Source organism: Mastacembelus armatus, chromosome 1 (assembly GCF_900324485.2).
Source record: "Mastacembelus armatus chromosome 1, fMasArm1.2, whole genome shotgun sequence".
In the NCBI taxonomy this organism is placed as follows: domain Eukaryota; kingdom Metazoa; phylum Chordata; class Actinopteri; order Synbranchiformes; family Mastacembelidae; genus Mastacembelus; species Mastacembelus armatus.
The window spans coordinates 8004041-8029962 of NC_046633.1; the positions used below are offsets into that span (position 1 = coordinate 8004041).

At 38.1% G+C, this 25922-nt stretch overlaps 2 protein-coding genes across 3 annotated transcripts; one reads left to right on the forward strand and one right to left on the reverse strand.

The window, feature by feature from the left end:
- Window positions 1–313: 313 nt before the first annotated feature.
- sgms2a (sphingomyelin synthase 2a) lies at window positions 314–10069 on the reverse strand. Of its 2 annotated transcripts, none has more exons than XM_026303057.1 (7): window positions 9934–10069; window positions 9288–9491; window positions 4242–4749; window positions 3431–3548; window positions 2369–2522; window positions 1245–1411; window positions 314–984 (listed from the first exon to the last, which is right to left on the reverse strand). In XM_026303057.1, the coding sequence occupies exons 3-7, from the start codon at window positions 4688–4690 to the stop codon at window positions 799–801; spliced, it is 1074 nt and encodes a 357-aa protein (XP_026158842.1). In that variant the 5' UTR covers window positions 4691–4749; window positions 9288–9491; window positions 9934–10069; the 3' UTR covers window positions 314–798. The 2 variants fall into 2 exon arrangements, with proteins under 2 accessions (XP_026158842.1, XP_026158841.1); XM_026303056.1 differs by having other exon boundaries at window positions 9288–9472; window positions 9934–10066.
- Window positions 10070–10103: 34 nt separating this feature from the next.
- papss1 (3'-phosphoadenosine 5'-phosphosulfate synthase 1) lies at window positions 10104–24281 on the forward strand. The gene is made up of 12 exons (XM_026303051.2): window positions 10104–10241; window positions 11056–11170; window positions 11265–11500; window positions 11963–12101; window positions 12518–12636; window positions 12971–13084; window positions 13182–13293; window positions 14984–15189; window positions 17629–17764; window positions 18140–18408; window positions 19705–19934; window positions 23041–24281. The coding sequence occupies exons 1-12, from the start codon at window positions 10182–10184 to the stop codon at window positions 23177–23179; spliced, it is 1875 nt and encodes a 624-aa protein (XP_026158836.1). The 5' UTR covers window positions 10104–10181; the 3' UTR covers window positions 23180–24281.
- The last annotated feature ends 1641 nt before the right edge of the window (window positions 24282–25922 follow it).

Consider the following 25922-nt stretch of genomic DNA (forward strand, 5'->3'; position numbering starts at 1 on the left):
AAAACCTGTACTGGCAAAAAGTATGTATGCTGTACTACCCATTCCACTCCTAAATGTGGACAATATATCAGCATGTAGTTTAGGAGATTAGGAGATAAATTAGGCTTTAATTTATCATAGAAATTATTTTAGAATTATTTATCTTGTGGCTAATGAGAAATTAAAATTGTCTGAAAAGATGTAATTATTTTATTTAAATAAAAAACACAAAGGCATTATGGTTCAATTTTAATACAATAGCATAATGTTGAGACATGTAGGACATACACACTTAAGGCTACTAAAACCAATACAAAATGAATAAAAACAACAACAATAATAATAATAATAATAATAATAATAACAAAATACACAAAGACTAATGGCAGTTTTGGTATACCTACATTTCACACACTAAGGCACTTGAGCACACTGATATCATATTGAGGTAAACCCCATCAATACAAACAGTATGAAAAAGACTTATGGTAGCACATCCAAAATCAAAGCCTTGCAAATACGGCAACAAACTTGCAAGTTCGTTGCAACAAACTGTCCATCTATGTATGAAATCCACAAAGAGCTGATAGATGTGTCATTTACATAAACAAAATATTAGTCAACCTTTCTCTGACAATACATTACAGTGGCAAAGAACACAGACAATACAATGGTCCTTCTAGGCACATTTTTGCTGAAATACCTTTTTCATAACTATGTGTTTAATACCATTATGTTTCTGTCCAGTAGACAGGACAGAATGAATAAATACCACTTCAATGGATTATCAGGAAATACTGTTGAAATATCAAAGTCATGTCACTCTTCTCGTGTACTTTGTACCATTGAATACTTCTTGCAGGGGTTCTTAAGGCAGGCAGGAGGCCAGGTGATGGGCCAACTGTACGAGCATGGCACAGAGGTTTGGACATTCCTCTCCAGGAAGTTAAACAGTGGATTCCACCAGGTGTTGGTGAGGTAGTTGTTGGGCGAACATTTCAGAGTCTGCGAAGAAAAAAAAGGTTATCTTTTTAAAAAATTCAGTAATAACAATAAAAAGTTTATATATTATAAGACGACTACAATACCAACTTCAGTAAGTTTTTTTTTTAGCCATGTGTCAACAGACAAACCATAAAGTCCTGCTTGCATAATGACTGATGTGTAACAACATGTGAGAGGGGAGCTCTGAAAGTTCAAATTTAACTTGAATTAACACCAACAGACACCACACACACATCTGGTGTCCAGCTCTGGGTTCGCACCTGTAAATTGGCCATGGTGTGGTACCACCAGAACAGGCGGGAGGTGATGAAATAAGCCACAACCACATCCACGCTGTAGTGCTCATGTGCCACCAAGATGCACACCACGCCCACAGCACTGAGCAGCCAGCACATCAGATGATACCACCAAAATGACCGTGGTGAGTCTTGAGAGATAGCAAAGAAAAGAGTGTTGGCAATTCACACATCAGTATGTGATCTGTCCTCACACTTGCAGTGAAATGTGTCAAGAACAGAGGGATTTCCCTTGACATAGAAACAGGGCTGCAGCAAAACTCTTGACAGTAGAACTGAAACATTGTAACTTCTACTTGTAAATCTTAGCCAAACAACCCACTTTTGCATTTACACAAGCATTTCTTACATGCATTTTGTATTTTCTATCTACATGTACCATATACCCAGCATACACTTACCTGCCTTTTTATAATGTATGCCTGATGCAGTCTAATTAAAAAGCCCTTAAAAGAGTCCTATCTTTACTGAGCTTATAATGTTATAAATGTTTTGCTCAAACTGTTTTACAGATGTGTTTATTCAAATTTATGGTCGTTTGGCTGTAGTTTGTGGTGCTTATGAACTCCACTTTATTATACTGGATGTGTTTCTAATATTCTGTCTACTCTTATTGATACAAGTGAACGAATTGTTGAAAACACCTCTCAGTATAACACAACAGAATTGACCATTAAGTGAAATCAACACCTCTCAGTTTATAATAAAACTGAACACAATTTCTTGCAGGACTATGATTAAAGACTGCATTAACAATAAACAGCTTTATAAGATATATACCACATAAGGCTTTGTGGTTTTGTAAACCTTTGCTGTCAGACAAATGATAATAGAAATAATCTGAATGTTAAAAGAAACACTGCAATGGTAGCAACACATTAATTATTTGTATGCTATTAGTTCCGTGTAGTTGCATAGGCCTACAATACAACTAGATTGTAATATAATACTGTGGGCCATTTGTGATGAGAATGGAAACAGACAACATAATAGAGAACAAACAATATAATTCATATATTATTCATGAGGGAAATTCCAATAAAGTGATCCATAAGAGCAAACAAATTAGTGCTGCTCTGAGTACTCACACTCCTTGATGAACAGGTAGGTGAGAGTGAGCATCACAGTGTGTCCACTGTAGAGGAAATCTCCACACAAGAGATGGGAGTTTGTAATGGACAGACCTCCACCAGAAATCAGCTGCAGAATTCGATGGATTTTTGCCTGGGAGTCGCCATGTAGCTGAACGGAAAAAGGAAGTGGAATTAAAGATGAAGAAATAGACTAAAAAAAAAAAAAAACTGGACTGGCATTCCATCTGATGATTCATTAAAGATTAATGTTTATTTTCAGTTTCTCTCCAATATTCAAATAATAGTAATATAAATAGTAAAAAAAAAAAAGTTTTGAGAGCCCAGAGTAATATCTTTAAATAGTTTTTTTTTAAAATCTGACTAATAGTTTATAGGTTAAAAATATTCAGTTCAACATGGGATCAACAAAGAAAAGTGGTAATTCTTTGTTTGGCATTTTTACTAAACAAAATAAATATTGAAATGCCAACAATTACCCTAACAATTATCCTATCAAAATTACTTTATGTTAAGCTAAGCTAGCTGGCTAAGTTAGTGGTAGCTTTATTTTTACAATAAAGACCTCATGGTGTGGTCAGTCTTCTTGTGCAACTCTATGTATATATGTTAAAATTGAATTAACTGAATCAAAATTGAATTAATCTAATTGTTCTTTTTAATTCTGAACAAAATAAATTGAACTGATAACTGAAAGTGGTGGGAAACATAAACTGAAGGAAACCAAAGAAAGCTAAATAATTAGTGACAATAATTGCCTTCTAATGAGCTAAAGGCTTTCAAAGCATTTAAAATTCCCAGGAACAAAACAACTCAACTTTCCAACCTCTGATCCTTTTGCACTACACAACCCAGCAGGCACATGTTTTGGATCAAATACTGATGCACCTCAATATTGCTGGTGTCCAGAGGCAGTGAAAATTCAAAATGGCTTTTTTATTGCTGCTTATTGCTGCTCTCTTGCGTGGCTGTGCAAAATGAGCCCCAGAGGGTGCACAAGAGTACACGGCTAAATAACGACAGCTGATGCTCTCCCTCTGATGTTTGCATGCTACTCACCTTAGGAGCACAAGTCATATGCATGCCAGGGACAGGCAGGGTGGTGATGTACATAGTTACACAGCGATACAAGTACAAGGTGCCAATGAGGAAGAAGAATCTCCTGCTTGCAATTGACCTAAAAATGGACACTGTATAAGCTGTAATCATGACAGTACAATTATATTGTGTTTCCCTGGTTATGGAATATCACTTAGTCTATTTAATATTGCTTATTTCGGAGAGTATCTAACACAATAGAGACAACATGTTAAAGCAGAGGATTCTTGTTCAACCATTAAATTGAGTTTAATTATCCTTATTATATGCTAAGCCTATTATATATTGTATTGTATATATTGTATATATAGTGTTTCTGTATCTGCATTCCCACAAGAAAATTACCAAATTTGATTTAATTAAATACCATTCAGTTATTTACATTCAAATATCAACATTACAGGTCTCTAAAAAGTAAAGACTAATTTCTAAAGAGCTCATGTTTAACTTGTTGAAAAAGTGACTGACAGCCTCAATAGACTACAGTATGGTGAGTATCAGGAAGAGACTTGCACAGCATAAACAATTTACCACAACCACACACAGAACGATTTCATGCAAATCAAAAAGAAAACTGGACTTAAGAACTTTTTCTACAGTGATATTGCTCCTATGATTTAGTTTTCATGTGTTTTTAAATAAATATTACTCAGATTGTCAACAAAGATTGTCACAAAGATTGTTGATGCCAAAAAAAAAAAAAAAAAAAATCAGAATATTGGCAAACGTATAGCTTAAGTGGACAGAAACAACAAGTACCAAAGGGTCTTACTTGTATCTGAAGAAGAACAACTGGATCAGCCAGATGGCCAACAGCACCATGCCATTGATCTCTGTCACTGTAAATGCCCAGTTGACCCTGTCAATATAGTCAAAAAACTTATCTGGAAGAGGTGGACTGCTTTCTTTGGGCGGGACCCTTTCATGGACTACTGTGATGACGACCGTAGTCAGGACCAAATTAAAGCCAGCATAAAAGAAGGCTATTACTGTCTTCCACCACTCCATGGGCAAATGATTCACCTTGGACTCTGGCACAGAAATCTTCACATAGTCATTGTGCCGCCCTATGCCCTTCCGAAAGCTCCTCTTTGTATCCTCACTGCAAGGTTTGTGGACAGGACAGGTTTTACTGCTGCTGGCCAAAGCACCTCCCTCCATTCCTGGATTCAGAGTATCAGTGGCAGAGTCTCTTGCATCCACAAGCTCCTGAGTGGCCATGGGTGCCTGCACAGTCAGTCCATCCAAAGGTGCCGCTCCTTTGGGTTGAAGCTGTTTAGCTGCCATGGGAGAAAGCAAAACATAGGAAACTGTCAGGCTCTGGTTTGGAAAGGACACTAATCCCATTTGCATAAGACAGAAATGTTAACAGCAGGAGATGAATGCCTGTTTACTTTTGCTTTCAGTCTTATCTAAGGGATTGGCAAATCAAAGGATTGATCCTTTATTGATGCAAAGTTCTTGATTTAACTTGATGAACTGACTGAAAAACTCCTTTTGAGTTTATAACAGCCATCTATTCTAGATGTGGGTCTGTGAGTTATGCTGTGTATTATATTTTCCTTTCCATGGACATTCACCAAAACCACTCAGACAGTTTCTGTTTACACTTTCAGCCAGTTTCTTATTTTGGGCATTTCGAAGCCTTTCCCTCACACTGCTTTGGTTTTGCTTTCAAAAAGCAGCTCTGATGGTCGGTTAAGAGGTTGCATGTTCAAATTTACAAACTCACGTTAAAGGTATAAATTATAAATATTCATGAATTCAAAAGGTTGTTAAGTAAACTATACAAGGTGAGTGTTACGGCCCCTGAGGTGCCGTTTGGCACTTCTTCGGACACTTCGGCTATGATCTTTGGCTGTTGGCTGGTGATGTGTGATGTGCGCCAGCCAATCATTTGTCCTGTTTATAAGGACCAGAAAAGCCTTATTCAGGGCAGACTGGGATTTGATGTGAACAGCTCGCCATTCGCAAAGCTTCTGATACTGTTTCTGCCTTGTTGTAGGCTAAGTGTTGTTTGCAAGATCTGTTGGTCAGAGTACGCTGAACTGGTTGCTGATCCGTTCAGTGTACTCGTGTATGCAACTGTGTATGACTTGTAGCAGTAGTTTCTAACTACTTGTGGACTGGCTTTAACTGTTGATGTTGGTTTGTTTCGTTCCCTTTTGTTTGTCTTACATATTGTTGCGTTAGTTTTGTTGTTTGATTGTTTGTAAACAGTCACTAGTCCCTTTATTGTCATTATTTTCAGTTTAAGCATTACATGAGCTATTTTCACCTTCTCCTTTCCATTTCCCCTTCCCTTTTACATTATGTTAAGTTCCGTCCAGGCGGGGACGTAACAGTGAGACTGAAAATGTATTCCTAACCTGACAAAACAATCTCACTGCCAGCATGATCCATTTAGTATCTGTGGAATTTGAGAAAACTTCTTCTAATGAACAGCTAGTAAACAGACTTTATATAAAAATAAAATAAAATAATACATACATTGATGGAAGCCAAAGGTGAGCTGAGTTACTGCAATTTTTGTTGTTGTTTCCAGTTGATGATTTGAGAAAGCACTACAGCAATGCTCTTTTTCATTCATTCACATCTAAACGTCTTCTAGTCTCTTTAACGGCTCCATTAATGGATCCAAAGATATTGCTAATGGCCCTGAAATGCATCTCAATAAATGTCATCTAGAATATACGCAGAATGGTATGTTTACGTGAAAAGAAACTTGGCACTCAAAGAAAGGATGGCACAGAAATAAAGTATAACTGGATACTACAGAGATGCTGAAAGCACCAGTTTCATCAGAATCAATTGTTGGGAAAATATCATTACAGTGGAGTAAGGCTTACAGTAGAATGCCCTCTTATTAACCCACAGCAGATTTGGGCTCTATTGTGTAGCTGATGGATGGCTAAAGAGCACAGTCTCACAGACTTTAGGAGTTCATAAAATATATTAAGCCAAGATGGCAAATAAGATCAATGAGAGCAGACAAACAATATAACCTTATTACCGGTATAATGCCATGGCCTTGTGATATTAGTGAGATTATGTTACGTCTCTGCGGTTAGTTATAGTGCAAGTTGTGATCCTATATATGAATGATCTACAAGAGAACGTCACTTTGTTGAGAGTGCTTGCATTAGCAGTGGGAAAGCTTATGAAGGTGGCATTTCGGCTTAGGAGTTTGGAAATTTTGAACAGCTCAGTTGTCAAACTGCAGTTTCAGTGGTCAACAATCAATGTTCTGATCAAAGAAACAAGGCTTGGTGTGATATGGGAAGTAACAGTGTTTCTGGTGTACACATTCAGCAGGTGTTACTCACACAGTGCCGACTCACATGATCGGTGACCCAGCCCTCTGTGTTCTTATGAAACTACAGAGAGAGGTTGACTGTATTATGCTATAAAATGTACTCGCTATAAATCCAGCCTTTATCTCATCAAAGAAACAAAGTTTAGTACGATATGGGAGGTAACAGTGTTTCTGGTGTACAAATTCAGCAGGTGTTATTCACACACTCATGTGAAGTCGACCATCCATCCATTAGCTACACCACTTATCCTGTAGAGAGCTGTGGAGTGCGAGACATTGGGTGATGGATGGAGTACACACTGGACAGGTTGCCAATATATCACATAGATACAAACAACTTGCTGGCAGCTAAGTAATCCCCCCAAGCACATCAGGAACATGCAAACTCCACACAGGAAGGTCCACACAGAAGCTTGTTCCTGTGAGGCGACAATGCTAATCCGTATGAAGTTACACAAACATAACCAAAACTGTTTTGGGAGACAGTACGGAGAAGATGGGAGATATTTATTTTGCCCCATTCACTGTGAGACCGCCCTGTGATGTACATGTGAAGGTCAGCAGAGTGTCTCTCCACCCACTGATCGCCTCCTCCCTAGTGTACAGTAAACAGTATTTTCCCACCAGCCAGTGCACCATGCACTCTAAAGGGATGGGTGGTGGTGGAAAACTGGCATAAAAAACTTATTCCACATGGTCACAGGCTGTAATGGATAACTTGGCTGCCTCCACTCGTCCAATCTATTTCAAGAGAAGCCACCCAGTTGAACTTGAAGGCTGTATTTTACCAGGGCTTTGACTCCATTTTGGGACCTTGATAATAACATGGTACTACTGCTGTCCACTCATTTTCTTCTTTACATCATGTGGATTGTCTTCATCAAAAGGAAGGGTTAAAAATATATCCCATGAGAGGTGACCCAGCCCTCTATGTTCTTGTGAAACTGCAGAGAGAGGTTGACTGTATTGTGCTATAAAATGTACTGGCTATAAACCCAGCCTTGAAACTACATGTTTAGCCCTACGCATTGTTTAAATTTTGCTTTGCTCCAGGAACAGACATATTAAGAGCATCAGATCTTAAATGAATAGTTAAATTAAAAGTTCAAAAGTCACACAGATGAAAGTAAATTGTGTAGGTTTGCTATGTAATTTATGTAACGGTGCTATGTACACAGCATGTTTTTTGTTTGTTTGTTTTTTAATAAAAATATAAAAAGTTCTCCAGAATAGTTTATTCCTTTGTGTTTTGAGAAATGACTCATGCCATTAAACTACTATGTGATGTAAGAATTGAATTCCAACTTAAAAAAAGACTTAAAGACAACAAGGAATAAAATGCTCTCTAAAATAAGAGTGTTATCAGGTAGTTGACTAATTAGTTGCATAATGTTATATAAACTTATTATTCTTACCCATAGGTTACTTCTAATCTTTAAAGTGTCAATAGTAGCATAATTAGTTTGTATTTTTCTTAACTATAATAGTGTGAGTGACAGAGAGCAAATGTTTAAAACCTTTTGGTTTTACAGCAGCAATGTTCACTTCCTTTCCTGGTTCTCTTAGACTACTGTATAACACTAGTTCACTGTCCAAAGCTATTCATCACAACATGTAAGCACATATTCTTAGCAGGGAGAACAAATAAATTTGTTTTATTTCTGAAAAGACATCCAGTTTTATAGTCTACAAGCCAAATTGTCACACTGTGGATGGAGCCATCCCTATTTGCGTGGGTGCCACAAACCACATGTGGAGTGAAATACTAGCAGTAATGGCAGGTTCAGGATTGGGTGTCTCCTATGCTGTCCACATATTACAGGGCTGCAGTCAGTCACATGTTATGTGTGTGGTGCAGCCGGTTTTGAAGTTTACTTTTGGGGTGTAGCACAGTGGCCCCACACAGTGTTAAACACCATGTTCCATATGAGACTACTGGGTGGGGCGACAGGTCATTGCACTTCCTATAATTAAACCCTTTCCTTTTCAATCAAAACTATTACATTTGGGACCCGACTAAATTATTATTTAAAAAAACAAAACAAAACAATGCTTTAGTTCCAGCTGTGATGCATGAATAATCTCAGTACTGAGTAGGCTATTCATGATTTGCATTTAAACGTTTTAGTGCTCCATACGTTGTACCTAGTCTCTTTATCTGGCCCAGTGAATAACATCATCAGACCATACACACGGAGTCTTCCAGCTCATCCCTAATCACCAGCCGAATAAAACTTTTGGCCTGGATTTCTACAAAATCAATAGCCCTATTCCAATATAGGCTATGCGTGTCGAATAGAACTGCAGTGTATTTCTGTGATAAAAAGTTGAATGTCATCAGGAGTATAACCCGAACCAGACGATGCCATACTATATTAAATACCAACATGCCACAATTAACCCTACTGAATTAAAAAAAAACACGTAATCCAGCACAGACTGATGAGAAGATTAAGATCTGGATTTAAATTCACATGTTGCTCAGTTTATATAGCATCCTACCTGCTCGGGCCTCCTAGTGCCTCTTCCTGTAGTTGCAGCTCGTTTTATCCCTGATGCTGCGCCCTGTTTGATCGCTGCTCCGCTCAGGCTGGAACTGCTCCTGCTACGACGGCGCTGCTCGTTTATGAAGGAGCGCTCCTCCCAGAAGCTCCACATAAGCTCACATCCATTCAGCCTCACATCCCCTGTAATTCAGACTCCGTCCTGTAATCAGCACAGCACTCTACCTCTGATCAGTTAAAACAGGTGCATATTAATAGAACAGTTAGCTGGAATAGCAGGGTGTTTTTTGTGGGCAGGCCTAAATGTGGGTACATTTATTAAAACTAGATTTAAAAAAGAATTAACAATATTTGTATTTATGTCAGTACTAGTGTTTAAAGTTATTACTCACATTTATAGCCGCGTTGGTAATTATACAGATTTTATTTTTTATAGATTTGAATAATGTATAATAATATAAAACATACGTTTTATTATAACTAATATAATAAATAATTGAATCTTATTATGTCTTGATTTTTCGCAAGGCTCCTGGCTGGAGATCAGTTGAGTCATGCAGCCTGTTGCTGCACGGAGTCTGCAGAGAGCATGAAGCTGACACCAGGTCAGTTTGTTTTTTGTTCTGTTTTTTTCACGAACTTACGTCAGTCTGCGGAAATGCGTCACTCCGTCGCCGGTGACGTGGCTGCTGGGAAATCGCTTCCCGGTTCTTGTGCCAGGTCCCAGGGTTCCGGGCTCAAGTATTGATCCGGAATACCTGTGCCAAAAAACAAACAAACACACAAACAACAGAGAGATACCGTTGCTAGTAAACAAAGAGGCGGGTGGTGTTTGGTGTTTTGCGCGTTTTAAAAAAGGAGACCGAGCGAACCGAGCCGCTGACTAGCAGCTATGGAGACGTACGGCAGCTCGCACAAGAAGCAGAAGCTGACCAACGCTGCCGAGAGCTGGGTGAGTTTTCTTCTGCACTGTCGTGTTAGAGCCACACGTCTGTCCGCCACAACTGGCCAGCTGCTAATGAGCTAACAGGCTAACCGGCCAGCATGCTACCGTTATAGTTTGCTATTTATTTTATGCTAGCTCTGCATTTCAGCTGGCTAATGTACTTAATGCAAGGACATCAGCTGTTTGTGTAATGGCCCTGCAGCTCCCATAACACTACTAAAATAATGTTATCACAATAGACCTTTATTATATCTGTCCATATATTTATATATACACACATATAAAGCATTTGCAGCCATTAAGCATAAAAAAACACAACCTCCATTCATGTTCGTTTTTCCTAATCCAATAAATAAGAATATCAGAGAAACATACAGACATAACAGAGCAGAAAGAAATGAGTTGATTAATCAGTTTTTAAGGAAAAATGTTCTCCAATGTTTGGAGCCTTTATTTGCCACATAAACAGTTTTTGACTGTTGCCTGGATAAAATATGTAATTTGTACTGCTCATGTAGAACTGTAGTAAATTAAAAAGGCATTTTTTAATAATAACAATTACACCTCATAAATAAAACATTAAGTTGAGACCAGTCTATAGATTAACAGATTTTTGTGATGCTGCGTGTAAAGTCTTTTCATAATTTAAAAACTACCTTCACATTTCTGAGAAAACATATTCTAACGTGACTTTAAAGATAATTTCTTCTGTAAGGCTTGATCTGTTCATATTAATCTATTTAATTTAGATGGTGTTTATGTATACCTGTATTAATGGGCTCCAATGGGCTGACCTCACAGTAAATCTGTATCACTTCAGGGTATGCAGCGTGCAACTAATGTCACCTATCAAGCTCATCATGTCAGCCGAAATAAGCGTGGGCAGGTTGTGGGCACAAGAGGAGGCTTTAGAGGATGCACAGTTTGGCTGACTGGTAGGTTGTGTAATGTTCCAAAAACACATTTTCTCTGAGTCTTTAGGTTGTAGATTTTTCATAACCCTGTCGTTCCCCGTTCTCCCGTGTAAAGGTTTGTCTGGAGCTGGAAAGACCACAGTGAGCATGGCTCTGGAGGAGTACCTGGTGTGTCATGGTATCCCCTGCTACACCCTGGATGGGGACAACATCCGTCAGGGCCTGAACAAGAACCTGGGTTTCAGCCCAGAGGACAGGGAGGAGAATATCAGACGCATTGCTGAGGTGGCCCGTCTTTTTGCTGATGCCGGGCTGGTTTGCATTGCCAGCTTCATCTCCCCTTACAGCAGAGTGAGTGACTCTCTAAAGAAAGCATCAGTTGCTAATGGGAATACAAATTTAGCTGGGACTCATTGATACTGTAATAAATCTGGCTCTCCTTCGGTTATCCTGTCTCTATTAAATTATGTTTGAATACACTTGAATCCCTTTGGGATAAGATTCAAAAAGCCTTACACGAGTTTGTATTATTTCATTTTTTCTAATTACCATGATAGAACTTTGTTGCGTAATTAGCTGTGTGTTTGTCTTTGTTTCTCCCTTTATTGTCTGTTCTTGGAAGCCAATTCACAACCATGCTTGATGCAATAGGCCTTAATTTACTGTACACTGTGAATGGTGCCCTCTTGCAGCAGAAAACGAAAATTACAAAGTTGGGTAAAAAAAAAAGTAACATGATGATCTTTAATAACACACTGTCTCTCACCAACTCTAAATTGTGTGTATTTTGCTGTGCATGGTATTACCTGTCAGGATCGCCTAAATGCCAGAAAGATCCATGAGGCCGCAGGGCTACCTTTCTTTGAGGTGTTTGTGGACGCTCCACTGCACGTCTGTGAGCAGAGGGATGTGAAGGGACTGTACAAGAGAGCCAGAGCAGGGGAAATAAGAGGTGTAGTATGGTTTAATACTGTTTGTTCGCAGGGTACTCCTACATCCACAGTTTTGATTCTTCTCTGTCTGCTGGGGTTCATACATTACTGTTACACACCATTAGTACAAAGGAGTAGTGGGATGATGGGCTTATTTTCTTTATAAATTGAAAAATCCTGATTGATTGTAGCTGGTCTCTGTTTTCTAATCAATGGTTCTTTCCTGGTGGCAACTGAACCCACTCATTTAGTAATTCTATATTCTATTGTATGACTTGTTATCAATTATGATTATGTGGTAAGTGGTATTACAACAGAAACAAAAATGTGTGGTTTATTGCTGTAATTAGAGCATTGATACCTTACAGTTTAAGGTCAATATTTTGCAAAGCAATAACATCTCAGACTTTGCACTTCTATGTGTCTTCTCTATCAGGTTTCACTGGAATTGACTCAGAGTATGAGAAGCCGGAGGCTCCAGAGCTGGTGTTGAAGACCGACTCCTGCAATGTGAATGAGTGTATACAGCAGCTTGTTGATCTGCTGCAGGAGAGGGTGAGGGGACTAACTATCCTGCACAACCATGTTTCAAATATATTTATCTTGACTAGAATTAGCTGTTTCTTTTTGATCCCTCAAATAAATATCTTTACAACCACTTTAGGCTTGAAAATCAGACTTGATATGCAGAAGTGTTATCCCTCTATTGGCCACTAGGTGCCATTGAAGTTTCATAATTGCATAGATCTTGATACCACTGAGTCTACACTGGCATGAAAATCTTTATTCCTTTAGGAAATAGGAACCTTCTATCAAAACCATGACTGTGCAGGATGTTTTATAATCATTTATACAGAATAATTAATTTCACAATGTTTTGGTGCTGCAGGATATAGTTCCTGTTGATGCATCTTACGAAGTCAAAGAGCTGTATGTTCAGGAGAACAAACTGGACCTGGCTAAGGCTGATGCAGAGACTCTGCCTGCTGTGCAGATTGGCAAGGTGCTTCTGAATTTTAATAAAGATTTTGATACATCCTTAAATTATAATAAAAAACTGTTTATAGGTTTTCATGTGTAAATTTGTGTGTGATCCTCAGGTGGACATGCAATGGGTGCAGGTGCTTGCTGAAGGCTGGGCCACTCCTCTGAATGGCTTTATGAGGGAGAGAGAATACTTACAGTGTCTTCATTTTGACTGCCTGCTGGATGGTAAGAAAATCCTAAATCCTGCTTTATATGCAAATGTTGTTGTAAATCTTTTTTTTCCCCTATATTGCCCTCCTGAATAAGAAAAAAAATAATTAAATATATGTGATATTCCTATTTAAACACACTCAGAACTGCAGTGTGATTATAGTCAACCCATACTTTATAGTTTGCCTTTTACCAAAGGTAATTGAGATGTGTATAATTGGACATTTTTAGCATTGCATTAACTTTCTCTCAAATGTCTCTCAGCTGTAGTTCATTTTATTCCACTCTAACATTTATTTTATTCAAATAAAAATTTAGCTCTCTTGGTTAAATGGTGCATTAAATTAGATTAACAAATACTCAACAAATACATTGCATGTGTACTGAAAGCTGCAGTGCAGATCTTCGCACTGTGGGATGAGCTGAGAAGCTTTAATAAGATTTTCTTGTGGGCTGACATGCTGATGTAGTGCTCCATTAAACAACAGTGATGAGCAGCTTAGCTGGGATGGCAGAGTGACAGATTAATATAATCAGGAGTAAAGTTGATTTAACTGTGGATTTTTAAGAATGATTATGTTGTATGTTATGTTGGTGAAGTGATTATTATGTTCACACCCAGGGCTCTGGAATGCCTCATTTTTTTAGCACTTCTTTAGTAAATTAATATCACTTTGGGTGATTCTCTTGGTGTAATTATAGCAATTTTTCAAATACTGTTTGAAATGCCAAGAAAAAGTCACTTTATTTTTATTGCCCATATGACCACTCAAGCCTCATTTGTGTGTTATTGTGCCAAATATTTTGTTACATAAACACAGAGAAAAATGAAAAATATTTGAAATAAAATGAAAATTAACACAGCCTGTATTTCATTCTGAGTGTGGGACGGGTATATATTGCAACATCTTTCCGCCCCAAAGAATAAAACTTTCAGCTACAACGATATCACAGTTGATTTAGGTTCCTTCCTCAAAATGATAGCAAGGCAGAGGAACTGAGCTGGCTGGACAGAACTTTATATTGATGTGAAAAAATGTTTATTACACCGTCCTGTGAGTTCTGAAGGAGAGAGATGTATTATTGATTAACAGTGTACTCTGCCATTTGCCCGTTTTCGGTTCCTTTCAGGAATTTGAAAATCAAGGAATGATATGCGATATCGTCGCAGTGAAAGGACTGCAGTGAAAACTACACCTTAACTGAAACTTTTTGGGAAGCAGAAAACTGCTTGTTTAAATAATAGTCTGCAAACATAGCCAGAAATCTAAATTCAAGCTTGTTTCTCCCTCGCTCGGACATTTGACAGGCTTGTGTGTGTGCGTGTTTCTTTTACTAAAACCAGCTGTAAGCTCTACCCTGTGACAGAGGGGACCAACAGAACGCTGTCACTACACAGATCAAATCATACAATGAGAAAGTGTCAAGCTCCAGCTTAAGAGGGGATTTTCTCCATTCAGCTTCTTAAATTGGTCTTTTGAAGACTCATTGTAGCCTGTGGTTTAGCTATATATTCCACATTTAAACTGATGGGTTCCAACATGGAAACTGTAGAATGACTGAGTTGTTTTGTTGCATATACCAAACTATTTAAGGCTTATGTTACTATTTAAATAATCCATATTTGCATCTTCAATGTATTTTTCTGCATAAAAGTGCCTTTTCCGCCCATCATAAAATTTGTTTTGTCTCACCTTTGTCCTAGGTGGCGTCATCAATCTGTCAGTGCCTGTGGTGCTGCCACTTTCTACTGCAGATAAAGAGCGTTTAGACGGTGCAACAGCCATGGCCCTGGTCTACGAGGGCAGACGAGTTGCCATCCTCCGGAACCCTGAATTTTATGAGCACCGCAAAGAAGAGCGCTGTGCTCGCCAATGGGGCACCACTTGCAAGGACCACCCTTACATTAAGGTAAATTTCTGACATGTTCAGGGTTAGGCTTTTTATTTATTTTGGAAGTGAGTTAGAAACTCTAAACGCTCCATCTTGAAAGTGCTAAACAGCATCTGCACAGCTCCAGACTGTTAGCCTCGTTGTAATGTGTTTCAAACACATCACAAAGCAAACTCCCTTCCTGGATTTGGCACTGATAGAACACAGATCTGCCCTTTTTACATTGCTTATGGAAAGACTGAATAAGTTGAGGATTCGCACTTCTCTAACAGTCTGTCAGGACGCCCAGTGTAATCACTTGATCTTTCTGGTCCACCCTCATTTTGCAGGTGTTATATTTGGATGCCGAATCTCTCCCTCAGCCACCACCAGATGCATTTGAGATTGTACTGTTTAGCTATACAGACTGTGGGATCCCTTCCAGCTTCACCTTTTTGCTCACCCAACTGTTCCCCAAACAGGCGCAGGAATTGTTTCCATCTGTCTCCTGTTGACTGCTGTGGGGCTCAGGTAGACACAGTGGCGAGATAACGTCTTGAAATGATCCTGCACAGCCTGCGGAAAAGAGGCATTGGCTTGTAGCTGTAAAAGAAGGGAATTGTGGTGTTACTTACAAATATGGTTGTCAGATTTACTTTTTATAACTTCAATCTGAACAAACAGGTCAGTTTTCAAAGTTGCCTGCTTGGCTAATTTTAAACCCTATTGTCAACATTAATGCAGTTGAGCAGCCCCTTGTATATTGGCAAAGACGCATGACAAACTAATAGCAATCTGGTAATTTCACTCCTTGGGGTCATACTTACCGTAAACCTCACTGGCTAATTTTAGGGCCCTTTGCTGCTAAAGTGCTGGATCAATAATAACCTAAATGTAGCAAAACATCTGTCGCAATACTTCAGAACAGTTGCCATTTTTAATCATAATCTGTTTTGGTCCTCAAATGCGGTTTAATCTTTCTCAGTAATGTGTTTTAAGACACACAGGCTCCCAGTTACGAAGACTGGTGCAATGACCCTCCAGTGTCAACACCTAAAGCTGAGTCCTCTGTACATCTACGACTGCCATTCTTTATCCACTCTAATAAGTCGCAGCTGAACATGTGTTCATCTTGTTGTGGCTAAGGTGTCACTCATTAAGAGTGTGCGTATGCATGCTTAAGTGTTTACATCCCCTGCTGGAGCCAGTCTGTCAACACACCTCTGAGTTGGTAGCTAGAACTTTTTTTTTTTTTTTTTCATCCCATGCCTTTCCATCCAGAAGTGACCTGTTCCATATTACGTGTAACTAATCCACTTTTTCTTGTTTGCCTGTCCATCAGTCAAACAGGAGACCACTTCATTGGAAACTGTGGTGTAGTGGCTGTTTATTTGGTTAGGGCACTTTCATATGTGAAGTCTTGGGGCTTTTATAATGGTTTAACAGTGCACATGTGTACGTGTAGGCCTGCTCTTTTGATTTATCAACATAGACATAATACAGTATTTTCTATTCACATATTTTTAGGAAAATAATCTGCAACTTGTCTGTCCAAAGAATAAGACTGTCAAGCATCTTTCATGACTCTGACTAGCAGCAGACAGGTTGGATTAATTGGAGTGTGGAAAACAAATCGCAACACATTCTTTGAAAAGCTCTTTTGACTGAGCCAAGTGGTTATTGATCACACCGTGTAGACACCTCAACAGCTGACAGCTTTGTGATTTTTATATATAGCTTGCCAGATAAAACTGGAATCAGTCTGTTTTTAAAGTTTGAGTATCAAAGACTATTTTGTATTTTTTTTTTATATGATAAATTACATGTCAAATACGTTACATTAACATATTTTCCTTTTCTTTTTTTTAAATCAACTTGCAAATTGACCCTTTGTGACTTCTACACACTTCAGGTTTGATTTGTGGCCTGTGTTTTGAGCTACTTGCTGTCTCAGAGCTGGAGTTGTGCTTCTTTTATTGCCTTGCCTGTTGAGAATTGTCACTTTGTATCACATTAACTTCCCACAGGCCAGTGTTTTCAGTAACTCTAGCTACAGTCTCATATATGCCACAGGAGGCAGACTAAAGATACCAACTGAAACAATAGCAGCCTTTGCCTGGATCCTGAGCACTTTGGTGACATTGTTAGATTAATCTCGTGAGGGGAAAAATTCTCTCCAGTGTGGTCATGAGCTCATCATCAGGTTATATTGTGAAATATAATCAGATTTTTTTTTCTGTGCTCTGTTATTAAAATTACCGTAGCATATGTGGCCAAATACAGAACGGGCATGCCATGTTGGCTGTTTAACGACACATAGAGACATTGATTTATGCTGCTGTGGGTGAGTGGGAGGTTTATTAGAATTCTTGCTGGCCCAGTTCCAGCACAGTGACATTTTTATGGACCAAACTGTCTCAAGTCTGGCTTATGTTTGAGTTGTGTTCACTGTCATGATCACTGTGACTCCTATTTCAGATGGTTATGGAAAGTGGGGACTGGCTGGTCGGTGGAGACCTGCAGGTTCTGGACAGGATCTATTGGAATGACGGACTCGACCAGTACCGCCTGACACCCACTGAGCTCAAACAGAAGTTTAAAGAAATGAATGCAGGTGTGGGGCCAAGTTCTGTTGGTTCTTGTTTATTTTCTGTCAAAACTAAATTGAAACAGAGATCCTGATCCAAGGACTTTTAGACACATAGTAATGCCACAATATTTATAAATGGCTACCTCAGTACTTTTATCCTTTGTTTAGACTTTGGGAATGGAGTCAGTGTAGAAGGGTCATATGTGAGAAAGTTCTTATGTGATTCATCCCTTCACCAATGAGAGCACATGCTGTATGTGGTTTCAGTGGCTGGGCACTTACAGTAGCTGCCTGATTATCTTAGGGTACATTGTGGCCTTTTGTTTGTCTTGTACAGATGTGTTGAGATGTGTTTTGTCTCGTTATAACAAAACTTTCTCCTTCTTTCTCTCTTTTCAGATGCTGTATTTGCTTTCCAGCTCCGCAACCCGGTCCACAACGGGCACGCTCTTCTGATGCAGGACACCCACAAGCGTCTCATCGAGCGAGGCTACCGCCGGCCCGTTCTGCTGCTCCACCCGCTGGGAGGTTGGACCAAGGACGATGATGTACCGCTGCCCTGGCGAATGAAGCAACACGCTGCTGTGCTGGAGGAAGGCGTCCTAAATCCAGACTCTACCATTGTTGCTATCTTCCCCTCACCCATGATGTATGCTGGGCCAACTGAGGTAAAGATCAAGAATTTTTTATTTACAAGTTTGAGGTTTCTTTCAAAAAAAAAAAAAAAAAGGCATCATGTTTTCATCAAAATTGACATGGAACAAACATGTGACTGCAGCACTAAGTATTGACAACATGCATGGGGAAGGGGACTGTCACATACCTCATGTCTGCACATTTTTGAGAGTGATAAATGGCAGAAAAGGGGATTTACCAGTGTCTTGAGGCGCTCTGTTTAGTGTTTTCATGCCATGCACAAACTTCTCTGTGTGACCAAGCGTAGCTGTGGAGCTGGGAATCTTTTAATCATTCACTTACAGTAATGGGAAAGTTATGGGGGAAATTATTGAGAGCAGATTGGAGGCTGGTAGATGTCAAGCAGTGAATTTATTAAGTTTGTCATTCTGAAAGGAAATTTAGAAAGATTCGGCTCCAGCTGTATTATCATTGTTATGACCTTGTTTACCCATTAAAAACAACATTTGGTCTACCTGTCACTCCAATAGTAAAACAACCTTTACAGTTCAGTTAGTATTCATATTTGTCTAAATTTTTATGAGCCCACAGTCTCCACCCTAAAACCACGTGTTAAATCTAAAGCCCTACAGCCTAAATTACATGGGCAAGAACAATATTCAAATAGTATTAGTAATGATTGTGTAGTTTAGGATTGGGCTGTGGAGTTGGCAATTACTAATAATGAGAAACAGAAGAGCTTGAGTGCTTATGGTGAATTCAAATTCCTGAGGGGAGAAATTGTTAGAGGCTAGTTGAGATTTTGTAGAGGTAACATAGATCTGTTAAAGATAGAAAAGGTAAAGGCTAAAATGTTTCTAACTGGAGTTTTAGTTTAAAATATAAGCTAGCATTTTATAATTTTTTATATGTTTGAAGTTGTAGTGAGATATTGTAGCATCCACAGCCAGATCGTCATAGAACATGGTTTCCAGTCACTGTATGTTTTGCAATTATATCAAATACAGCACAAAGACAAGATAATTGAACTGACAGAACAGAACAGAAGATTTCCCCAGCTCACTGCATAAGGAGCTCACTCAATGTCCTTGACATACTGCCCAGCTAAAGTGTGTGCAGTGGGGTGGAGGCTGAGCTAAAATAAAGCAACTTTTCAAAAGGTGAATTTCAACAGCTGGTTGAGGTTTAGTCATTTTTAATAAATGCACAGTAAAATGATACTTCTCTTCATAGCCTTTCAGAGAAAATGCAAACAAACATTGCATACTCACCTATTTTTTTTAAGTCCTGTATGTTTCTTCAGTCTCTCTTTCACTCCTCCTTCACAGGTTCAGTGGCATTGCAGAGCTCGAATGGTGGCTGGTGCCAATTTCTACATTGTGGGCCGTGATCCTGCAGGCATGCCCCACCCTCACACAGGAAAGGACCTGTATGAACCCACTCATGGTGCTAAGGTCCTCACCATGGCCCCAGGCCTCATCACCCTGGAGATTGTGCCTTTTAAGGTTGCTGCTTACAACAAGGTCAAAAGAGCAATGGACTTTTATGACCCCAAAAAGTGAGTACTTGCTCTTATTGGAACTTCAGTTTTTAAAAAAACCTGTGTCCTATCTTGTTTCCTACACTCTTTAAGTTTAATCAGGTTATGGTAAACAGAAATAGGCTGAATCTAAAGCAGCAGTGCTTACCCACACTACATTAAATAGCTTATTTTGGGATTTATTTTATAGTAATACCTCACATTTTGGCCAAACAGAACCAAAAGCTTTAACCACTATTTCATTCTCTAAATTAATAATTAATTGCTCATTAGGCATTTTTTGTTCTTATATATATATATATATATATATATATATATATATATATATATATATATATATATATATATATATATATATAGATATATAGATATATAGATATAGATATATAGATATATAGATATATAGATATATATAGATATATAGATATATATATATATAGATATATATATATATATATAGATATATATATATATATATATAAATATAAAATAATCTTTCATCGTCTGTTTTCCTTTGCTTCCTCTTTATTTACAGTAAAAGGCCAAGCCAAGAATAATCAGGGTTTTGTGGATTTGTATGAGCTTTGATGTTGCTCAAAAATTACAGAGACCTGCCATTAATTAAATTCTGTATACGGACACTGCACATGGTGACTCAGGAAAATCATGCAATCTCTCTGCCTCTCCTCCGGATTTGATGCAGCCTCCATGATCAGGTTATGCAACTGTAGCTGTGTTGGCTAGGGATGTTAGAACTAAATATGGCCAAAATAATTATTAGATTTCCTTTGTTTTCCGTGATGCATATTTATGATGTTAAGTCCAATCCAAATTCTTAAGTGGGAACATCAAGTACCTCTGTGGAAAGAGGTATCAGTGCTTCTAAAAATAGGATCTTTTAAAATATTAAAATACAGTTACAGCAGTTTGTTTAGATTTCCTTGGCTTGGAAAGTACAGTATAACATGACCAGGTACAGTAAGAACATGTTCCTGCAATTTAATCAGTTTTGACAGAAAATCTCTGTTACTACTAAATATCACCTTCTTCCACTTTTGAGTAAAAACTTTAGATGTCTAAACAGGGTTAGTTATCTATAACAGGTGCTTTTGGCCAAACTGAAAATTGAAAAATACCTACTCTGCAGTAGGATCTAAAATGGACTGCCAGAACAGGGCTCTACCAACTTAAAAAAAAGATCCTCCAGTTTGAAAGCACCTATTAGGCACCCACAGTTTTAATCTGGAGAATAAATATTCAGAAATACAGAACAAAAATAGTGTTTTTTTTTTCCTCAAGAGCCCTGAGATAATTGTATTGTAATTCGGTGCTATACAAATAAAATACATTGAAATACATTAATTGGTTTCCAAAATTAATGTACGTAAGATTTTTTTTTTTTGCTCAAAGAGACCAATTGTAAATATATTCAAATAGATTATATGGAATGTAATTGTTTTACAACAAGTAAAATCACTTCAACACCCAACAAATTTACCCACCATTCAGGCTGTTACCTAACTCCATTAAGTCACTCTAGTGAAATACACAAAATAGATGGCTTGTCAGTGGCCCACTGGCTGGGTATCATTTAAAGGCTAAAGATGAAGAGAGAACACAGGAGAATAACTCAAATTTATGGCATTCCATTCTCATGCACATTGACAGCACACTGCCAAATTTCAGAAGGAGCAGGCCTATAGATGCTTAGCCTAATCACCAGCAATGCCCATCATTCTTCCTCTAAAGCAAAATGGCTCCGATCAAAGCAAGCTGTTTTTAATTTGATACTTTTAAAATATTCTTGGAAAAATTTGCCTAGAGCTGCTTTACCTCACGCCATGTGAAGTGCAAGGTCTTCACAGATTCATACGGTTTCAGAACCACAATGTGCTCTGTGTCATGTGATAGCAATTAGAAATTTTACTTCATAAACAGCTGGACTTCAAGCCTGTATGAATACAAGATCTGTGAAGATGAATGTAAATGTCTGGTAACAATATGTCTAAAAAACTGTCTTGATCCATGACAGTAATTTATAGACAAGGCAAGAGAAGATGGGATGATCTTGTAACAGTACTCTTGTCTGCAATGGTTGGACAGTGTCCGTAGTTACTCGCTTCAAACAAAGATGTTGAAATCTTTTCTGAACTTGGTGTGAAGCGAATAAAATAGAAATTGAGCAGTAAGAGTAAATGCTACATTGACTGAAACACACTAAAAATGTACAAGAAGCTTTTTCTTTCTACAAACAAAGTTTCGGGGTTTAACAGAAGTGTGTAATAACCCAATGTGATAATTTAGGTCTTTAACTTGTTTGAATTATCAATTAATACTGTATCAATTAATAATACTTTGTTATAATGTATTGGTTTACTGATAAATTAGAATGAGTGTCACCTTTAGTAATTGGACAGCACTGTTTTCTTTCCCAAATTTTGCTTTAAAAAAAGGTCAGTGGTGTGTGTAGAAGACACCAGAAACACTCCTGTATTCATTCTTTTATCATAGTACATTAAAAGGTGCAGTCCACCAGAGTACTGTCTTAAATATCAAAACAAACTTAAACAATGTCTTTTGATTATGATTAGGATTTATAGCCTCTTTATGTAGGATTACAACTTGTATTAATGGTAGTAACTAAAAAAAATTCTGACAGTGTGCAGTAAAGCCATAAAGTAGTTTAAACAAGTGTATAAAGTATACATCTGCTCCTGCACACTGAATTTGAGGGTCAGCTCTATTGGCCTCACTTTCCCACCACCATTGCACAGGCAAGCTTGGGTAGCATTTCCCCAGCCACAGAGCGATTTGAAAGGAGAACAGCTGCCAGAAACAGTCAGCATAAGAAATGTGGAGTTCAGTAAGATAAATATTCTCATACACAAAATCATCACATCTATTTTCACTGCGTGGGATCTAAAATGTTATAAGAGCTTCGTTTTGGTTTGCAGAAATGCTAACTGGCCAGCTGGTATGCCTCGATGCACTTGATTTGAAAGCAGCAGGCAGTTATTGTTGGCTCATATTGGCTGTGCTGTTGATAATCAATCTTTTCACTGATTCAAAAGATGGCTGTTACTCAAAACTCTGCTTCCATTTTTTTTTTCTTTTTAAATTGCAGCCATCAAGACTATGACTTCATCTCAGGCACACGCATGCGTAAAATGGCTCGCGAGGGAGAGAATCCTCCTGACGGCTTCATGGCACCAAAGGCATGGGCTGTGCTGAAAGAATATTATAAGACACTGGAGAAGGCCTAAAAGACGCCTAGAACATGGGAACACAGTGGTTTCTACTGATGTTTTAAATGATGAATGTGGGGACCACTCAGCTAGTATCAAAAACCATGCTCCAGTGTGTGTGTCACTTCTACGCTCAGTTGTTTTCAGTCTTCAGCACATTTGTGTTTTAACTGTACTTTATTTAACTAAACTGCTAAAATGTGAATCATATTAGAGACATTTTAACAAACGAACTAATATCTTTTTAACTTAGTCGTTTGTTTCTGACTAACTTCATTGCTGTATATTTTGACTGTAAAGATTTCAACACTTGCAATGGACTATATGGAAAGTACTGTTGACCAGTACATGTGGTAATAAATGTTGAATATTCCTGATGTCCAAATTTGAAAAAGTTACTGCACCTGTTAAGAGTTTACTGTTGAGCTCCAAACAGGTTTCTTTGTAATGTACGTTTCCAAGTGGCAGTGGCAATTGCTTAAAATTTGGTTTACACAAGTATGTGACGTAAAAGACGAGTGCCTTGGTCTCAGAAAGTGAATTCACATGATGTCTTGTTCAAATTAAGGCATATATGCATGTTGGTCTTTCTGTAGTTGTGAGGGCACACTGACCTAATGCATACCCTAACCACTTACCCTGATCTTACTCATCACAGCTACATGTCGAACCTTAAACTTCACCTAAAACTAGTTCTAACCTAAACCCTGAAACAGTATTTTTGAGTGAGGCTGAACTACAATGTCCTAACGGTGTTAATACAATTTGTCCAGAAGTTCAATAAACGGTCTGTAAAACATCAGCATTAAAAATGTTTTTACTTTGATACGCAGCTCTAAACTAATCATTCTTTGTCTATATTTACTCTATTTATTCTCTCCAAACATTGCGACATTTCTCTTTTCAACTATTGTGCATGTAATTTCATGCTCTTAGCTTTTCTTTTTAAAGTCTTGATATTTTGTTATGTTTTCATCATTTGTCATTTTTTTCCCCCTCATGAGTTGCTAATATTTTCCATCCGGTAAAAGTGTGTAGACTATTCAGACAGTTGATGTTTACCATCAAGGGATCAGATTTGTTATCTTCCTTGTCCAATAAACCATTTTAGCAAAAAGAACACTACGATACTTTTGCTTTCTCTAATGTTCAGTGGGAACAGTATGAGTTCTTGTTTTTTTTATTTTTGCAGCAAAGCAAAGGCTTTTAAATACGTAATACACTCAAAAGAATTCCACTTAAATGTAAATGACAGCACTAAATTTCATGAGATGTCATCAACTCCAGGCTGCCTGCGATCTCACTGTAACACAATTCATATTCTGACATCTCAATAGCTCTAATCTTCATGTCTTTGTGACTAGTTTGCTTCAAGTGCACATCATCATCTGCATGAGCAGTGCTCGCTTCAAAATGAAATTTCTCTGATTTAATAGGCCTTGCGTATTGGCCAGTGAGCTGTATATTGAATGAGACAGAGTCTCCAGTAAACCCAATCAGACTTGGACATAATTATCCACTGTATACAAAGAGCTACAGCTGGCTCCCAGATGCAGTGAAAAGGGACCCTATAGGGTTAAAAACAGGCCGAGTAGAGTGGCTCTGTCAGAAATACCCTGGATACTTCATCTAATCCAACTCCAAGATGTAATGAAGAGACTTGCCAGCAGCAATTTTTTCCACCTTTCGCCAGATCTTGTTCAATCTCAACTGGTAATCAAGCTGGGACTTCAAAAGAATAGCTGTTTTTTTTTTTTTTTTACTCAGAAAATGATCAAATGATTTTGAAGAGGTTGTCATAGGATTTTTGTTGTTCTTGTAACTGTGTGGAGGAGATCAGTGCTCTCCGGGTAATGCAGGTGTCTGTTACTATGTCTATCCTTAACCTCTTGATGTTATCTTGTAGCACGCAGTGTATTTTAGTCCCGGTTTCTTTTTCAGCATGTTCAGTTCATAATCAGATCTTGCTTTGAAACTTTTCATCCCACTGAGGGTGTTGTTACAGTGTGGCACACCGCCAGAGAAGAAGGCTGAAGATGCCAGAAGAATTTGTTGTGCTCTCACTACTGTTTACATGACTTCACTCACCTGCACTACTTCATTTCACCTCGAACGGCTGTTGCACAGAATTTAATCATAAACAAAATTCATCACAGGCAATGAAACTGAAGGATGTTTTTAGCGCTGTGTTTGAGGCCAGACTTCAGAGTTTACAATCGCACTGAGAGTTATGTGGCTGTTATTTGTACAGATTAATGTAATATATGACCAATACATTGTATTATTGCACTATAAAATATACAAAGACTTTTTCCTTGCAAGTGTCATTATCATTAGGCTGAAATGTCTTTTTGGCAATATATACACAAAATAAAATTAGGGAAAACTTGATGTTACAGATACCAATTTCTTAGAAAGGAGCCTGTAGGACATCACAGTTCCAGTTTATGTTCAGGTCAAGTCAGCAGACAGCAGGTCAAGTGACTACACAAAAATGTTAAACTTCTTTCTTTGTATAGATACAAATTACAGGTAAAGTGTCCAATAATTTACATTTACTTATGTTAGTTTCCACAGTTACTAAGATTTAAATGCCTCAGGAACTGCTTATGAACTTCTATAGTTTCCTAATACTTTTAGAATAACAAACAAAAAAGACCCTGAAATTAATAGGGTGCTTATCATATGTGCTATTTTCAATAATTTACTCCATGATTAGCATCAAGTTACAGACGTTTTTGCAGGAAATGTTCTAGGATAT